Raw genomic sequence first — 18,001 nt, forward strand, 5'->3', positions numbered from 1 at the left:
TCCTGGCTTTATAAATCTTCACTCTTCAGTAGTAGAACTCACATAATATTGGCACCTTGCTTCTGATGCCATACTGAGTCCTATACAGGACATGAAAGAATCAATATCTAAAAAAAGAAATGAGAAAAAGGAAGGTAATAAAAGTACCAGTTTGTTGCACTAGTCCTGAAGAAGAAAATAGAGGTACCTCTTGTTTAGCTTCTAGGCCTCTGTCGACGGATGTCAATACTATTGTAAGGACCTCCTCCATAGACATCCTATTCCTCGGTGATTCTTCCGAGTAGGCAAGTCCAATCTTAAGGGTTGGGAGTATGCACTTCCACACATAAGTGTTCATCTTGCTCAAATTCTCATTGTCAATGTTTTCTTCAGCTGCTTCAATTTCATCGTTTTTGTAATTCACTTCATTCTGTGCTCTTGCAGGTGTGGTTACTTCTAAGCTGGCAAGAAGTGCAAGATCCACAATCTGCATTAATCTTCCTGGTATGGCCATCTCAACAAAATTATGAATATTGCAACCGTCTACAAACATTTCATCAGTGGGTCTTCTTCCCGTGAACAATTGCAACACAAGGACGCCATAACTATATACATCCCCTTCTCTTGATGGCTCAATACCAACTACATACTCTGTTATTCATGAAACAATCAGGTATAAATATCAGTTCTCTATGTACATTTTCAAAGCTAGCTACTGTACGTAGTACTCAAACTTTCTTGGTTGATCAGACTAGTATGAAAAATATTTCCATTATCAATAGTTAGTAATGTATGAATCTGCTAAACAAATGAATTTCACCGTTTGACTGAGATGGAAAGACGGTCATTTCCATCATCAGTATAATTTCTGTCTTATAGAGAAAAGATATTGATGATATATGTGTTATCTTGGTACAATCTTTTAGATTTCTTATCTTGTATAGTTATATTGATAACGAGTCCGTAAGTTTTAAAATTTAAGTTGGTTTCAATGAAATTGTGTCACACTAACTATAAGCTACAATGCTAGTTATGCTACTACTGTCCATATCATATTTCATCTTAAATAAGCTATGTAAACACAAATCTAGGAATTCTATGGTGAAAGATAATAACCTGGAGCAGCATAACCAACCGTTCCCTTTATCCCAGCTGTGCTACATTGATTTCCAGAACAGTCGGCGGTCGGTGATATGAGTCTTGCCAACCCAAAATCACTGACACGAGCAACCATGTCATCGTCAAGAAGAACATTGCTCGGCTTCAAGTCCCGGTGAATGATTTGTGGTTCACAATGATCATGGAGATAACACAGTGCAGAAGCCACATCAATAGCAACATTCAGTCTCTGAAGTAGGGTCAAACTCATAGACTGATTACCTCTATGCAACCACTCCTCTAAACTTCCATTTGACATGTACTCAAATACTAGGGCTTTGAAGTCATTACCATTGTTATCTGTGCCGGAGCAACATGTTATGATCTTCACAAGATTTCTGTGCCGGATATTTCTCAGTGCATTGCATTCTGCCGTGAAACTCTTGGAAGCTCCTTTCTGTTGAAGTGTGAGTACTTTTATGGCAACAATGCTGTTTTCCTCTTGATTGAGAATCCCTTTGTATACAGAGCTAAAACCACCTGATCCAATTTGATTACTTGGAGAGAATCCACCAGTAGCTTGATGAAGTGTCTGGTATGAAACTATTGAAAGGAAGTTGATTGATGCCACTTTAGATACTGGTTTCTTTTTTTGAGTTTTACTCCTCCAATAAAGTGCAAAGATGACTGCAAACAGAAGACAGCATCCAGCAACTAAAGAAATTGTTAACTTTAGTTTGAAACCATGCAACTTCCTCTGCTTTGGGACTTTGATGGGACATGGTGGTAGTTGCAATTCTGAAACACCACCACAAAGTTTGGGATTCTCATCCAATAATATTGCAGTAGTATTTCGAACACTCCTTCTTTCGGTACCTCACCCTCCAGATTATTGGACGAGAAGTTCAAATAGATCAAGAATGGAAGCCTCTGTATGTCTTTTGGAATTTTTCCTGACAAGTTGTTTTCTGAAAGATCTAGAGACTGCAGACCTCTCAGAGAAGCCAAAGAAGAAGGTATTGTACCTTGAATGAGATTCCTCTGTAGGTAAAGATATTCAAGACTCACACTCCCTAATGGTTTCTGGAATTTCCTGTCATCGGCATTTCTTCTCGTATATATAATATCCTAATAATTTTTTATATTTTTGGAAATGTTATTCTTATATTTTATTAACTTTTTATATTGTTTTTTTTCTTCTTTAAGTTCTTTCTGAGAAATTTTAGCAAACGCTAATAATTCAAGTCTAGATGTTATTGTAATTGCTATAATGATAAAAAATAACTGTTTACATTCAAGTGTACGATGAATTTATATATTTGTAGTACGTAAATAAACAAGCTCATAAATCAAGGCCCACCATACACCGTCAAAAATATTTTTTTTACCTAAATAGTCCCTACGGTAAAAACATATGTGAATGTTATTCTTATAGTTTATTAACTTTTTATATTGTTTTTTTTTCTTCTTGAAGTTCTTTTTGAGAAATTTTAGCAAACGCTAATAATTCAAGTCTAGATGTTATTGCAATTGCTATAATGATAAAAAATAAATGTTTACCTTCAAGTGTATGATGAATTTATATATTTGTAATACGTAAATAAACAAGCTTATAAATCAAGGTCCACCATACACCGTCAAAAATATTTTTTTTTACCTAAATAGTCCCTACGGTAAAAACATATGTGAATAATACCCGCTGCATACAGTACAGCGTTGCACAGTAGCCGAATCTGTGAAACACATACGTGTCGGTTATTATTGATTTGTTGACGTTGAGAGACATGTATTAGATATTTAGAGGCGGATGAAAGAGATGATTGCAGTATTAGTTCTTTTGTTTACTTGAAGTCCCACCTTCCATACTCAACCTTCTTAGTTTACATGATGTCACACAATGCCTCATTAAAGGATCACCAATACCCTTGCATCGCTAACTGGAGTTGGCGGATTTGGAATGGAAAATGATATCAGTGAATTACAAAATGAGGTCGATAACTTGACTATTTCTAATGCGATGTAGTATGATCTCTGAGTATCAGTAACACGGTTGAACTTTTCAATACATCTATCCGCAGAAAATGGACCGAGAAAGACTGTTAAGCACATGACTAGAATACTAGATTCCCTAAAATATTACAAATCCATGAACATCGCTGCCAATATTTCCAGTAAACTTTACAATAAGCATCGAGGCACAATTCTGGTTAGCTCTCAGGAAATTGGCTTTCTTTTGATTATCTAGATGATTAGAACCCAAAACAAAGAATGAAAAATCTGGGATGCACTTTTCGTGAGATTGTAAGCCTCAAAGACATCACCTACCTTGCACACTGGCAGGAGATCGACCATCTCTCTCACTTCCAATAGCATCTTCTACTCCACTCACATCTAAACACAGGCCATTGTTGTTTACACTGACTTCAGAGCTAGCATTACTGCTGGTCGCAAGAGGAGAATCTGAAACACTGACCGTTCTGCTTCGTGCAGGCCCTGATCTCACACTGTACATTGAGGATGCAGGAATATTTGTCATCAATGGCCGTAAATTACCAGGAATGCTTCGCCTTATATCCTGCAGTCAAAAGTTGGAGCAGGGGAAAATGTTAATATCACTGGGCATTCTAGTTTCAACTGACCCTGGATGTACACAATCATAAGCAGCAAAAGAATGCTTACCATGTGACGTATAGCCATATCAAGGGATTTCTTTGAGAGTGTTCTACCAAAGCCTGAACTGTCTGGGGATAAAGATGACTTCCCAGAGTTACCATGAGGAGATTGTTTGTCATCATGCCTGGGGGGAGCCAGTTTCCGCATATTTATTACCCTCTCAACCATTTTTGTTCCCATTAAAACAGGGCTCACATTGTCATTAACTTTAGAATGCCCACGACTGAATGCAGGAACAGAGCTCCCGCTAATATGAGTACTGCCATTGGGAGCCCTTCCTCTTGAAGGAGAGCATGATTGTCGTCTTGGTCTTCCAGGAGGACCAGGCTCAATGGAAGAAGATCTGGAGCTGGGTGCTCCAGGCCTACCTCTAGAAGCTGAAAGTGGTCTATCAGGAAGTGTTGTCCTTAAATTTGGTGGGGCGTCCATCGAGAATCCAGGCATTTCCGAGGGCTTCCATGGTCTAGATTTCACTGTCGGGGATGGACCACGTGATGGCACCGGATTTCTTGTTGCTGGGGGAACTGGCTTTGAAACTGAAGGTGCGGACTTTGATGTAGGAGCCGACATACTAGGTGTATTGGATGGCATGGACGGTCGACGAGTTGGTGTTGATGCTCTTGATACAGATTTGGGTGGGGGAACAGTGGGTCTGCCAGTTGGTGTTGAAGATCTTGCCGTCGACCTTGACGGTGTAGAGGATCTTGAGGGAATTGTAGTTTTAGTTGCAGGAATTGTGGATTTGGTTCCAGAGATTGTGGATTTTGTTGCAGAAACTGTGGGCTTAGCTGCAGAAACCGTGGACTTGGTTAATGTTGCTCGAGAAGTAGGTGTTGATGATCTTGAAGGTTTAGGAGCTGAAGTCACTGTGGGGCGTCCAGTTGGTGTAGCAGGTCTTGATCCTGGACCCCCAGATGATGAGGGCCTTCGCATACCTGAACTAGAAGAATTCAACCCAGGGGAAGAAGCTGATTGTTTAGACATTAAGTTGCTCCTAGCAGCAGGCTCTGGCTGGGGATTCGCTAGCTGTGACCAAAGTAAGAAATGACTTAGCAACAATAAGTGAAACTCAATCACAACTATAAGTCTAGAACTAAAAGAAATCCTCAACTGCAAATCACTGCGTAATCCACACTAACTTCAAAGACTCAGATAAAAGAAAGACGTGCATTGTTATTTCCAGAGATCTCAGCAGTTCAACAGTAGTAAAATTTTCAAATGCAATTTATAAGTTGAGCAATGTGATTGCAGCCCTTGACTCGCATCTAAGAATTCGATTGTTCAGACATTCATGTAACTGTCGATCAAGCTTAGCAATGAATATATTTTGACCTAATCTCCTTCCTATTGCAAACTTTTTAGAATGAATAAATGCCAAGCGTATTAATTCCTTGGAAAGTAAAACAGGAGATCCAGAATCAATTCCATATGAAAAGACGACTCTTATTACATACGGAATGCTAACTTCCGAAGTCTAATAACTATATATGCACATGCTCCAATCACTCCAGATTAAGGAAGTGCTTACTCTAGATTTGAGTGCAGTTGGACGAGCCTTTGGGGTTCCAAGCTGACTCATCATGGTCTTATGTGATTCCATTTCCAATGAAGGGAAAAGAGGAGTCCCAGGCGGAGTTAAAAGCCTGAAGCAAGGGAAAAAATGATTATAATAACCTCAGTTAAAGCAGAAGATAATAATAGACCCAACACATCTGCTAAAATGTGATCTTAATATGTTCTTAATGGAATAACACAAGCCTTCCATACACTGTGGACATGCATTAATCTCCAAAGAAATTCATCCCATCATTAGCATACTTGTGCAAACTTAAGCAGTGGTGAAGATATATATGGTCAGAGAGGCAAAACAAAGGAAAAACCAGCAGATATAGCCACCTTGAAAACACAACAACACCCACATTAAGCATGTAATATCTATAAAAATTAGACCTTGTCTAGAAACCTCAGATTCTTATCTACCTCAAATATCAGAATCGTAATCACATAAACAACCTTATATCTGAAATTTAAAGTTGCCTTCCAATTTGGCCAACTCTCACTTTGAAACAAAAAAATTACTCATACTAGCTCCCTTATTAACTATCAGAACCCTCTCACAGCTAAAACACAACTTCTATAGAGAAAATGTAAACTACACTTGTCACATTACCAATCATAGTCATTCTTATCATTCTCCGAATTCAGAAACTCGTCAGCTCCCGTCTTGCGCGCAGGCGCTGGCGTCGATGAGGATATATCGAAAATCGGAGACGTTCCCGGTTTAGCCCCTGAAAATGTCAAAACAACCACACTATTCAACTAACATTTCCAAACAACTCAAGCAAGGATCAACAAAACTGAATACAAAATCCTACATTACGCTCTGAAATTCGAAAGAAGCAAAATTAAGAGACGAAATGTACCTAATGGCGCATCGAACTCCTCAGAAGTGTTGAGAAGAAGATCGTTCCTCTCCTTCTCCCTCTTCTTCATCTCTAGAAACAAAGCGAGCTCTTCTTCCTTCTCCTTCCTCATTGAGGCCCTCAGCTGCTGCCTCTGCTTCATCACCGCTTGCATTTGCGACTCCTGAGCCCTAAAACTCCGATTCATATCTCCGACGACGACGCCCAATCTCCACCAAAATCAAACAATAAATAATTCAAACAAATACTAAACCCTAACACCTAATTTCCAACCACCAATCCCTTTCAGCCAAAACGTGCTCTCCTCGCTATCCAAAACCCTAGGCAACGAATCTCACCGGCGTTAGATCTGGAACCGACGCCGATCAATCTCGGCGGCCACGAATTCGCGAGTTCGCTTCACTAATTATAGCTTAGTCTCTGTGGAAGCTCAATAAAGCTGAGGAAGATTAGGTTTCGGACAGTGGTGAGCTGTGTGGAACCACCATTGTTGAGTAAGGAAAGCTCAGGTAGTGCTGGAGCTGGAAGACGACGGAGGCTGAGCTTGACGGAAGCGCTGACACTGGTGTGAAGCTAAGCTTGGAGTTCAGGCGAGGTGTGGAGAGAGAAGGAGGAGAGAGGTTGGAAGATCGGAGATTGAAGAAGAGTAGAAGAGTGAGGGGGGAAGAGGAGGAGTGGCATTGAATGGTAAATAAGGATGGATTTGGAGTCCGAATTGGGAAAGTGAAATGAAGGTGCTGGGTAGAGGTCGGGTCGTTTCTCTCACTTTAAGACTACGTTTACAGGTTGGGGAACTAGGTGGGTGGATAATCACGATAATGCCCTCTTTTTTTTAATTTATTTCGTTTTTGTTTTTTGAATTTGGAAATGTGTATTTGCATTCCAGCCCATTTATCTTTTGTGTATTTTCTGACACAGAATTTCAAAACTCTGTCCAAAGGACCAAAACTTCAAGGGTCTTCTGCATTATTCTTAGCAATCTATATGTTCATTGCGTAGAGCCGTAGATTACATACGTACTTATAACCATAATGTAGATGCAATGTTTGATATACATTAAGTCACTTATATTCGTGTGTATGAAAGATTTTATGTTATTTTTCGATGATGGAAAAATAATATGTAACGTTCTATCAAGACTTGTGATAAATCAAGATTTTCCTTCAAGATACAAATGGTATGTAACGGCCAATTATGACTTATGATAAATCAAGATTTTTTGTCAAAAGCTTAATAGAAAAAAAAACGATGGTGAATTAGAATGAAAAATAATTATTATCTCTCTTTTCTATGTATGTTGTTTAACACATGAAAAATTGAATCGTTGTAACGTGATCTTCTAAAACACCTAACTTCAAGATTTTATTCTTATTAGTCATTCAAGATAAGAAAATGTGTTACAAACTCAAGATCAAGTTGGGAATTCTAAGAAAATAATAGATAAAACCAAAAAAAAGATACCCAAGATGCTAGTCTTTTCCCCACACAAAAGGAAAGTATATTATTTAATTTTCGTATTAACCCCAAAAACTAATCAAAACAAAAATTGAAACCCGGAGCCCATAGAGAGAGAGAATCAGTAGAGAAGGAAAGAGAGCCAGGGTCGCACGGTAGTTATCCTGCTCCCGCACGACGTCGTTTCTTAGCCAAAACCTCATATCTCCGATGCCTCTGAATCACACCCCGAGCTGAGAATCTCGATTCTCCTCAGAAATGGCTGGGAAGATGAAGCGGAGCGAGGCCAGCAGCAGCAGCAGCAACAGTTACAACAACCAGAGAGCCGAGAGCGTCGTCGTCGATTACGGCAAGAACAAAAGCACCTGCGGCTATTGCAAATCCAAAGCTCGCACCAGCATCTCTCACGGTTCGTTTTCTGCTTCGCAATTTGGTTGATTTATACGAAGAATTACGAATCAAAATAATTTATGAATTTGATAATATGATTAGTGGTTGATCCTATTGCTTTTGGCAGGGTTGTGGGCGCATAGCATTACGATTAATGACTATCAAGGTTGGTTTTTAATGGGCAGTATTTTCGTGTGAATGTAGTGGTATTGATTCAAGAGACATCGTGATGATAAAGTGTTGTCTTGATTTTTGACGGCTGTTGTTGTTTTGATGTTGGCAGATCTTCTTGACCGGGGGTGGAGAAGATCCGGTTGTTTTCTTTACAAGCCGGAGATGGAGAGGACATGCTGCCCTCCTTATACTATTCGTTTGAAAGCTGGCGATTTTGTTCATTCCAAAGAGCAGCTTCGGGTGTCTAGGCGAATGCAGAGGTATGTTTGAGCCTGTTTTCGGTGGGTTTATAATGATTTATTAGTTGCTTAACTGATTACAAGGTTAGAACCCCTGATGATGTAAGTTTTGAGTTGTTCTCGTTTAGTTGATTACAACCAGTTCCGACTTTCCCTTGTCGATGAATTCCATATCAGGATTCAGTTCGCAGAAGACATGTGTGTCTATTGAATGTAACTTCTTGTATCTATCGCTAGGTTTTTAGATGGTGCCTTGGATTGTAAACAGCCAGTGGAGTCTACACAGGGTCGAGGTGCTTCTAAGGACGCACGTTGCCAGAGCCACCTTGGTGCTTCAAGCTCAGCTTCCAAAAACAGTGGAGAGAAAGATGGGGATGAGAAACTTATGAGTTACTTATCAGATCAAGTTGATGAAGCAATTCGTTCTTGCTTAGAAAGCGGGGAGTTCCCTGACATTCAAGCTCCAAAAGCTTCTGTGAAAAAGGTTTTACAGGCAAAAAGAAAGCTATTAGCTGATGGGTCTGGAGATCTCTTATACTCCAGCAATATAGCATTTCAACTAGCGGCTGCTATGAGACGGTGTCTGCCAGATAAGAAGGAAGCCCACGAGGGAAGACAATCAGAACACAATGCAGCGGAAAATGGGTTGTCTCCAAAACTCATTGCTGAAAAGCTAGAAAGTTCATTACATCAGTTGGGGAACACTTCTAGTCTATCAGTAAAGGCTTGCAATGGACACTTAAATTTTTATTCTGCCACAAAACCTGCTTCCTCACATGGAAGTGCTCAAATTGTTAGCCACTCCAAAGGATCCGCTGCCAGGTCGGAAAGTAAACACTGCAGCTTGAAAAGTAACTCTGAATATAATCATCAGGTGAAGAGGCGGAGGCTTGAAATTCGACTTAAAAGGTCCAGTTTTGAATCAGAAGAGTATGCCTTATATAGAAGATATCAAATGATGGTGCATAATGACACCCCTGACCATGTTACAGAAGGCTCATATAAGAGTTTCTTAGTTGATACTCCCTTAATATATGTTCCCCCAACAAATGATGGTACAGTTCCCCCATGTGGCTTTGGCTCTTTCCACCAGCAGTATGTAATTGATGGCAAACTTGTTGCAGTTGGTGTTATAGACATTCTCCCTAAATGTTTATCCAGTAAATATTTATTCTGGGACCCAGACTTTGCGTTCCTATCACTAGGGAAATATTCAGCACTACAAGAGATAAATTGGGTGAAAGAGAATCAAGTCCATTGCCCTTCTCTTCAATACTATTATCTTGGTTACTACATCCACTCCTGCAGTAAGATGAGATACAAAGCAGCATATCGCCCATGCGAACTACTGTGCCCTCTTAGGTACCGGTAAGTGTCTCTTTGCCTGCATCAATTGGCCACCGACTATGGAGAGCTGTTAATTGTTTCAGTTTACTTATGCATTCAGGATAGGGATGATTGCATCCATTTCTCAAAATATGAGCTTGATTTCAAAAGCCTCTTATCACCTTGATTTGAGGGGCTTTATCAAAAGTCATTCCATTTCTATTTTTGTCAGCTCTCTATCAATTTCTCTGATAAAAATATATAGGTTGAGGTGATCAGCTACAAATTTGCTAGTTCCTGTCATTATAGAAGTTTTTGTGGCTGACAAGCTGAATTTTTATCCAGGTGGATTCCGTTTGATATATCCAAGCCTTTGCTTGACAGAAACAAGTATGCTGTTTTATCCGATTGTACAGTCTCTCAAGATAGGGACTTCTCATCAATTAATGATTCTGAAGATGTCATAGATATTCAACATGATTACAATGACCAAGATGGTGAGTTTCTTATATATGATGAAGAGATGATTGAGCCTGAATATGAAAGCTCTGACGATGAACCGCATCAGGAAACAGGAGATGCTGCTGGTGACATTTTAATCGGGTTGAAGGGATCTCGTGTGAGATTTAAGGTATGTATCCTCAAAGCTTCAGATCCTTCATTTCAGTCTAACCTAACCCAGCCCGTTTCAGCCTTTTTTGACTGTGGAGTTCCGTTCTCATGACATTTGGTTTTTCTGCTGAAGGATTTAAAGCAAGCCTTTGGTCCCTCAGAACGAAGTTACTTGGAATCCCAGTTGAGTAGATACACAGAAGTTGTAGGTGAAGAGCTTGCTGGACAAATGGTTTATTCAATTGAGTGAGTTGATTGCCTTCTTAAGAGCCTTTTAATGGCTTTAATCAGAAATTTGAAGATTTATACATTGCAATTGGAAGTGAATATTCTGGCCTAGCCGGCTAGCCCTAAGTCACTATCTGATCATTTCAGCTGGGGATAAACCTGTGAACTAGAATACACATTCCTGTTACCCAGATTCATGTTGCAGTTTGTTTGTTTCTTGATGTTCAAGTTTTCGTTTCAACTGAATCCGTTTGTGGTTGAAAATTACGTTTCTTGCTAGGTACATGATAGCTTTGTAAATTTGTGAGTGTTTTTAAATCTGGAGAGTGCAGAAAGACTTCCCCTTTTCCGTCCTTCTGAATTTTTTTTTTCTCGATGGGCAATTTTTCTTCATATCGCTTTGATAACATTTAAGTCGGGCGGGTATAGACACCAATTATCTTAGAAATAATTACTCTAACTAATGAATTGGACCTTGTATCATTTTCGGATATGAGAAGAATGATAATGTAAAGAATAATCAATAATGAGACTCTGTCCCTTCTACCTAATTTAGTCTCTTTCAGAAATTTTATACCAAACTGGGTAATAATTGATCTATTTTTATTTGAAGGGCATAATATTAGTGTCCAAATAATCAAATATATAAGCAAAACGTGGTAAAATTGATTTTTCTGGGTGGGCCCGTCTGGGTTTTGACACTTTAATGTGATCATACTGTACTTCCCGCCAGATTTTATGGAATAATGTTTCTTTCCCTTCGTTTTTAACATTTTGATGTCATAAAACACCAGGAAATGAGACAACAATAACAAAGGGCATTAGGAAGCCAGCAACACGTAAATTTCAGAGGGTAAACATTAAGAACAGTGATGATCAGACTTGAATACAAACTGAATCACAATTAACAATCAAATGTTTTACATTGATGTTATTAAAGGTAAACGCATAGAATTAGCTGAAATTGACAGCAATGACAGTTTGATATTGTACATGATTGACGAAAGAACAGTGAGATTTGGAGAATGTACAGTCGAATATTGAAGTCTTGAATGTCAATCAAACATCATCTGCATCGCTGCCACCAATATGCCCTCCATGGCTGACCCAATAATTGTTTCCTTCAGGACCTGATATCTTGACCCTGCTCAAGAACGAAACTCATAACCTATTCTACTAAATCAAATTAGTTTAGAAATCAAACTTTCTTCCTCCACTAGTCTACTGATTACTGACCGCTCGAGGACGGATTTTCCTTCCTTGTACTTCTGGCTCTTGTCATGAGCAGTTTCCTAAAAGAACCCACCAGAAATTCAAGATAAGTAACAGTGGAGGAGAAATGAAACACAAGTCATGATTCAATGATTCATGCTTTCTAATCTTACATATTTCCACCCCACTATTGACCCACACCCAACACAGAAAATGTCGGCGACAGTGTGCAACCCGGTCATCATGGCTCTCTCTTCAGTCTCTCCACAAGTTACGTTCACTCTGTAAACATGAATGGAGATGTTACTCACACATGTAAAAGCAACAAGTGCAAGCAGATCGTGAATAATAGATTTTGAACGAGTGATGTTGCTTTCTGCTCCCGCAGATTACACTTAAATAACTTATATCTGATTCTTATAAGAACTGTAACTCAGCTACCCCATTGATAAATTCACATTTCTGCTGTGTTCACAAAAGTTAATAGACTACAAATGACAAATAAGACTACAAGAGCAATGCTTGAAGGTATTTGGTGGAGCCATCACACAAGGAAAAGCCTCCCAAACATCAAAAGAAACTTACACTTTACCAAAGAGATAAGCCTTCCCATGCCTGGACTGGAAAGACTGAATGAAACAGAAGCAAAAGATTAGTCAGAACATGTGTTTCTACTGAAAATAAACTATCAAGCCACCGTTCTTGCACACTCCAAAAGAAAATACATTATTGAAGTACAAGCGCATCAAAGAAGAATGAGCAGGCCTAGAAGTACACCCATTCATGACAAAAAGAAAAAGAAAATGTCCAATAATTAGTTGTGTCGACTCCTTTTCCAGTCTGAAAAAACCTAGACGTGTTAATCGGACACAACTACTTCAAACTTAGGAATGTGCCAGAACCAATGAGCTTCTTGCTAGGAAGTTTGAGATGCTAACTTCACCTGTAGAAGTGAAAACACACTCAAAGCAACAAACCATCAAAATCGGGTAGTTTCTATGCTGGCTGATCACAGCCTCTAACTATACCTAATATACACAACCGCAGACACCATCTCACACACGTCATATGACACATAGTGCTGTAAAATATACCAGGTTTTTAACAGCTCTCTCATAAGCCATCATGCCCTTTCTCAGTTGAGAATTGGTTATCCCTGCTATCCTCTTTACAAAAACCAGATTCATGTTCTTTGCAAACTCCAATCCACAAGAAAGATTACCAAATGCAGCATTATGTTTGCACAGAATTTGAACTCCATGGGCGATATAGGATCCTCATACATTTTAGACATCCCAAATTTACAATAAATTTCAACCAAACTACAACTCGACCATAACAAAACCATATCGAACACCTAGATTCTAGTCTTAACACAAACTTGAAGAGAACTGGCAGATTACAAAAGCATTTTAAGCACATACTGACCATTGAAGCACCATCAGAGACCACATGGGGATCAACTACCACTCTAACAGAAATTTTCTGATTTTCAAGATTAAACAGCCATTTCACCTTCCTTTACTTATCAAGTTACAAAAGTAAAACCAGGGACATCAGAAGCAAGCAAAAGAACATTGATCTTCAATCTGAAAACCAAATTACCTAATTCAACTGATCCAAAATTCCATGAAACTAACAGCAAGTACAATATCAATATAGAAAACCAAAACCAAGCATTGAATCCAATAGAAGACAGCAATTCACCAGCACCCAACTGGAATTTCAAGACAATATCACAGAAAGATGTACACCAAAGTTCGAGTCTTTGATTGATCAAAAGCTAGTAAAAAAGATCAAACAACCTTGGAAACTATGTCTTCATAAAGAGCAAGATGGGTCCGGCAGTGCTTGCAGCTATAGATCTTCCCCTCAAGACTCAGCACAAACAGTCTTCCCATACCTCCACTCTCAACCCAAAAAAGCTAAATACTTTGGGGTCAAGATGAAGATTCAGATAAAGGGCAGTCGTTAAAATCCAAGAAAACCCAAACATATATATATAATATTTATGTATGTGAAGAAGATGTATAATCTGGGCAACAAGAAATGGAGAAAACCAAAGACAAAACAGAATCACTGTAAATGTTACCTTTGGTTTTTCTGTTAGTTCTGGTATTTGGAGTCTCCAGTTGCAAGAAATGTGGACCGAGAAGCAATGGCATTTGGCAAGTATATGACTTTCTCCGTATGTTAAAAAACGGTGGAACCTGACAAGACGTGTATGCTACCGGTATTTTTGCCATTTTTACTCACTTTTCAGTTCTCTCGATTAAATATGTACGTCTATCATGGTTTAGTGTTGTGTGCAATTTTCACCTCTGATCTTGCAGATTTTATGTTGGATTGAATAATTTGTCTTTTCTTGAGTTTAGAGTTTATAATTTTATGACAGAAACTTGTCTGTTTTCGAAATATTTAAGATTTATTAAGTAAGTGAAATACTATCTTAAAAATTATATTTCGCGAATGGTGTGGTTTTGATCGATTTCAAGAAACAACGACTTCAACATGAATTAACACATATTGGAGGTGCCATGAGTGTGCCTAGAAATTCTAAAACTTGTTAACCTTAAATATATTTTGGACTGCGGGAGAATTCTTCAGAATGAATTACCACAGTGATACGGGTTAATGAGGTGTAAACGTGTTTTTTGTTACGATTCCTAGCATTGCTTATTTAGAAATGGAATATGTGCAGTTCAATAAGGTGGTGTTTGTGGCATACACTCCAACTGAACGAGATGCATGTTGCCATGTTTTCAACGACGTCACTGTTTCGTTGAATATGGATATGCTCATATGCTCATGGCTTTCATAGTTCTTAATTCGTTTTGGTAATGTGGCACATCTAGCTCTTTTATAAAGAAGCTTGTAGAGACATCGCAATGATCTCATAGTCTTTGGAGATGACCACTTACAGTACGGTACACATTATTTGACTTGTACACATAAATTTTGTTTAGTATCCATAGGTTAATTCTCTAGCAAAACTCCAAGATTAGTGGAAGCAAATTCGGACCTCCTTGTCCATTAAACTATGTGCTATGATTGGGAAGGATGAGTGGGTTAGAAGGGTTGGGAAGATTGAATTTTAAAGATGTTTTAGGCAAGCTAGCACCCACTAAATTTCCCAAATGATCAAATCTGTACAAATTGTTTTACATGTCTATGACTAGAATGTGCATTATTGGGGTTGGAGGTAATAGAGGGAAGCTCCTAGTCCCTTTCTGCAATATAAATCCTTTATCATTCAACCAATAAGTCCTCAAGTCCTTCAGCCTAGCTAGCTATAAGTCAAACACTCATTCATTTTGTTGGATCATTTTTGAGGTACATAATGTGCATTCTTGTCCTGCCTTTTTTTCTGCTGTGAATAAATTATGAAGGTGAATATCATATATTTAAGGTCATAAGTAATACATATACTGGGCAACAACATAAGAGTTGTGTAAAAAGACTAAAAATTGAGTAAATGTACTTAAGTGCAGTATATATATTACACGGAGAAGCATACACATAGCAATTAATTAAGAGTATGCTTAAACAAAAAGAGAGATATATATATATATATATATATATATATAATGGAATATATATATATATGTGGTAATTTAAGGAAGACAAATGAATGAACTCAAACGATTGATATGTGAATTGGTTATTTGTTGAAGGTAGCTAGAAAACTGATGGGTCCTTTTCCTGTCACAGCAGCTTGAATACCAAAAATCAGGAAGACCACCATAGCCAGACGAGCATGCTTGATCTCAGCCAGTTGAAGTCTTTCCTTCTCTTCCGGATCAGCAGCCAAACCCAATGGATCAAAAAACTTGCCACCCGGGTATAACCTCATCTCGGGGTCGAGTTCTGCATTCCTTTGGAACTCGATGTACCCTAGCAGCAACACCTCGATCCAGATCAAGGTGGTAATGGAAAAGGGAAGTGGAAGGCCGAGGTAGGATGATCCTTCAACCAATTCAACCTACCATGTTTAAAAAATGAGGTTGAAAAACAGAAATGAAACAACCATAAACATCTTACACGTAACATTTCTACCATACTAATCAGGTATATATAAGAAACACGTGAGTTTTTAATATTCAAGCCAACAAGTCCATTTTTTATCGTGGTCTAGATCGTTTTTCAGTTTTCACAGTTATGAGAGTTATCTAGGATATTATGGGATCTATGGCCAGACAAATTAACCAAGTGAGAACAAAATAAATTGAATTTGTCATGCATGACCCTATCGTTGTCATCATATTCATGATACCTTACCTCAAGAGCGAGTGAGGACCATCATGGTGTTGGTGTTTTCTTGTATGGATAACAAGAAGACACGATGAGCATAAAGCTGTGATAGGTATTTCAGTCCATATACATACAAGATACATGATACGGTTCACGTCTCATGAAAGAAAATGAATTATACAGCCAATGATGAGCGAGATTTAAGGTTCATTATACATTTATACCTATATGCAACTTCATCTCAATTTTTCCTTCAACCTATGCATTCGTAAGATGCGTACAGTTTGTTATTTTATATTTGACAAAATACTAGCAACTCCTCCAATTTGTAGTAACTCGACAATTTAGTCATTCATGTTTCAATTTCAATTAATCACTCCTTATACTTTTAAATTTTAAATAATTTGGTCATTTCGTTAAGTCTCCGTCCAATTACACCGTTAAGTGTTTTTTTTCCTCTTATGTGATGTTTATCGAGTCAGCAACTTAATGGTGTAATTAGACGGAGACTTAACAAAATAACTAAATTGTTTAAAATTTGAAAGTATAAGGAGTGATCAGTTGAAATTGAAAAATAAATAACTAAATTGTCGAGTTACTAAAAATTGAATGAGTTGTCAATATTTTGTTTATATTATTTTAATCTAATATCTTTCAAATTTGAACCTTAAATTTATCCTACAATAGAACGACGAGACTATAGCTACAAACTACGGACTAATTAGTGTTATGAAATACTTGTATAATCGAATCCTAGCTGGTAAATGAATTAGGCAATGACCGTTTATGTTACCTTTCCAGCGTCTTGCCATGCAACGCCGGTGAGGCCTTCAACAGCTAGAGCCCCAAGAGATCCCAGCATTGCCCACCTCCCATGAATCAGCTCACACTCTCTGAACCTCTGCAGCCCGAAAACCTCCGTGTATGGCTGCAACGGCGTCGGGTTGAGGTCGGAAGCTTCGATCCTGGTCCCGATCACATCACCAGCCAAGTTCTTGGCCAGGTTCTGGTCCAACCCGTCGTAGTCAAACTGCAAGTACTCCACTGGCTTCCCCAGCCCCAGTGGATCAAACCCGCGGTCACCGACGTACGAACCGTCGAGCCATTCTGGCGGTTGTGCACCGGGAAACCACACGAGCCGGTTGGTCTCCGGCTTCTTGGGAGCCTTCTTTGGTGGTGGTGGTGGTGACTTCTTTCCGAAGCTAAAGAGAGCTTGGAACTTTCCGAAGCTAGGGCTAGGGTTTTGGAGTTGAGCTCCAAAAAAATGTGACGTGACGGCAGCTGTGGTGGCCATGGATGGTCTGAGTAGTGAGGTGTAGCCTGGTGGGACTGTTACGTAGAGGAAGCGTGAGTAGGTTAATTATATATGTAAAACGAGGGAAGAGGGTGATGAATAAGTTCTGAAAAGGACGTGTGAGGTGAATAATTTGGACCTTATAAAGTCTGGCTTGCCTTATCTGTTGGATGAATGCTCGAAACTTTTTTTCTCCTCACATTACTTGAAGGGATATGAAGTGTTGGTGTGTGATTCTGGAAGGGTACCCTATATGGTAATTTGCAATGTTGTTCCTTCTTAAGCCTTGTGTGATCGTGGCAACTATGACACCCACGTCTTTCATATCAAATTTGAATGTTCTACTAGTTTTTCACATTCGATAGAGACATTTTTCATGGATCTGTGTAACACAAAAGAACCCCATTTTGTGAACTCTAGAGTTTAAGCTAAAGATATTGTGAACTCTTAGTGTTGATAATGAACTCACTATGCAAATTTAATAGACAACATATTGATGATTTTCGAATACTATCATAAAATACGATAGAAAAATATAGATTGGAAATGTTTCAAATTGACCGGGAAGGTTCAACTCAGACGCTAATACTGAGGACCAATGAGAAACCAGTGTTTGAGCTTGGGGGTATGTATGCATGGATTTTATC

The 18,001-nt window shown here is 38.7% G+C and overlaps 5 protein-coding genes across 7 annotated transcripts; 1 reads left to right on the forward strand and 4 right to left on the reverse strand.

Annotated features, from left to right (window-relative positions):
* Nucleotides 1-38: 38 nt before the first annotated feature.
* Nucleotides 39-3,186, reverse strand: LOC126803755 (receptor kinase-like protein Xa21). Its single transcript, XM_050531496.1, is given in 5 exon segments — nucleotides 39-80; nucleotides 188-630; nucleotides 1,096-1,932; nucleotides 1,935-2,205; nucleotides 3,001-3,186. Coding segments are annotated over 5 exon segments (1,779 nt in total).
* Nucleotides 3,116-6,920, reverse strand: LOC126801756 (uncharacterized). The gene is made up of 5 exons (XM_050529212.1): nucleotides 6,174-6,920; nucleotides 5,921-6,038; nucleotides 5,279-5,393; nucleotides 3,757-4,776; nucleotides 3,116-3,652 (listed from the first exon to the last, which is right to left on the reverse strand). The coding sequence occupies exons 1-5, from the start codon at nucleotides 6,358-6,360 to the stop codon at nucleotides 3,395-3,397; spliced, it is 1,698 nt and encodes a 565-aa protein (XP_050385169.1). The 5' UTR covers nucleotides 6,361-6,920; the 3' UTR covers nucleotides 3,116-3,394.
* Nucleotides 6,921-7,720: 800 nt separating this feature from the next.
* Nucleotides 7,721-10,696, forward strand: LOC126802009 (arginyl-tRNA--protein transferase 1). 2 transcript variants are annotated; one of them, XM_050529524.1, is made up of 7 exons: nucleotides 7,721-8,037; nucleotides 8,146-8,184; nucleotides 8,302-8,452; nucleotides 8,669-9,799; nucleotides 10,103-10,254; nucleotides 10,326-10,388; nucleotides 10,503-10,696. In XM_050529524.1, exons 1-6 carry the CDS (start codon nucleotides 7,887-7,889, stop codon nucleotides 10,346-10,348), a joined length of 1,647 nt encoding a protein of 548 aa, XP_050385481.1. In that variant the 5' UTR covers nucleotides 7,721-7,886; the 3' UTR covers nucleotides 10,349-10,388; nucleotides 10,503-10,696. The 2 variants fall into 2 exon arrangements, with proteins under 2 accessions (XP_050385481.1, XP_050385480.1); XM_050529523.1 differs by having other exon boundaries at nucleotides 10,103-10,388.
* Nucleotides 10,697-11,476: 780 nt separating this feature from the next.
* LOC126801598 (protein yippee-like) lies at nucleotides 11,477-14,037 on the reverse strand. 2 transcript variants are annotated; one of them, XM_050529008.1, is made up of 6 exons: nucleotides 13,902-14,037; nucleotides 13,615-13,741; nucleotides 12,395-12,438; nucleotides 11,983-12,091; nucleotides 11,834-11,889; nucleotides 11,477-11,741 (listed from the first exon to the last, which is right to left on the reverse strand). In XM_050529008.1, exons 2-6 carry the CDS (start codon nucleotides 13,708-13,710, stop codon nucleotides 11,657-11,659), a joined length of 390 nt encoding a protein of 129 aa, XP_050384965.1. In that variant the 5' UTR covers nucleotides 13,711-13,741; nucleotides 13,902-14,037; the 3' UTR covers nucleotides 11,477-11,656. The 2 variants fall into 2 exon arrangements, with proteins under 2 accessions (XP_050384965.1, XP_050384966.1); XM_050529009.1 differs by having other exon boundaries at nucleotides 13,615-13,734; nucleotides 13,902-13,957.
* Nucleotides 14,038-15,422: 1,385 nt separating this feature from the next.
* On the reverse strand, nucleotides 15,423-17,354 carry LOC126802908 (chlorophyll a-b binding protein CP29.3, chloroplastic). The gene is made up of 2 exons (XM_050530623.1): nucleotides 16,854-17,354; nucleotides 15,423-15,791 (listed from the first exon to the last, which is right to left on the reverse strand). The coding sequence occupies exons 1-2, from the start codon at nucleotides 17,352-17,354 to the stop codon at nucleotides 15,471-15,473; spliced, it is 822 nt and encodes a 273-aa protein (XP_050386580.1). The 3' UTR covers nucleotides 15,423-15,470.
* Between the last annotated feature and the right edge of the window lie 647 nt (nucleotides 17,355-18,001).

The sequence above is a fragment of the Argentina anserina genome, chromosome 7 (assembly GCF_933775445.1).
Source record: "Argentina anserina chromosome 7, drPotAnse1.1, whole genome shotgun sequence".
NCBI classification, from domain to species: Eukaryota; Viridiplantae; Streptophyta; class Magnoliopsida; order Rosales; family Rosaceae; genus Argentina; species Argentina anserina.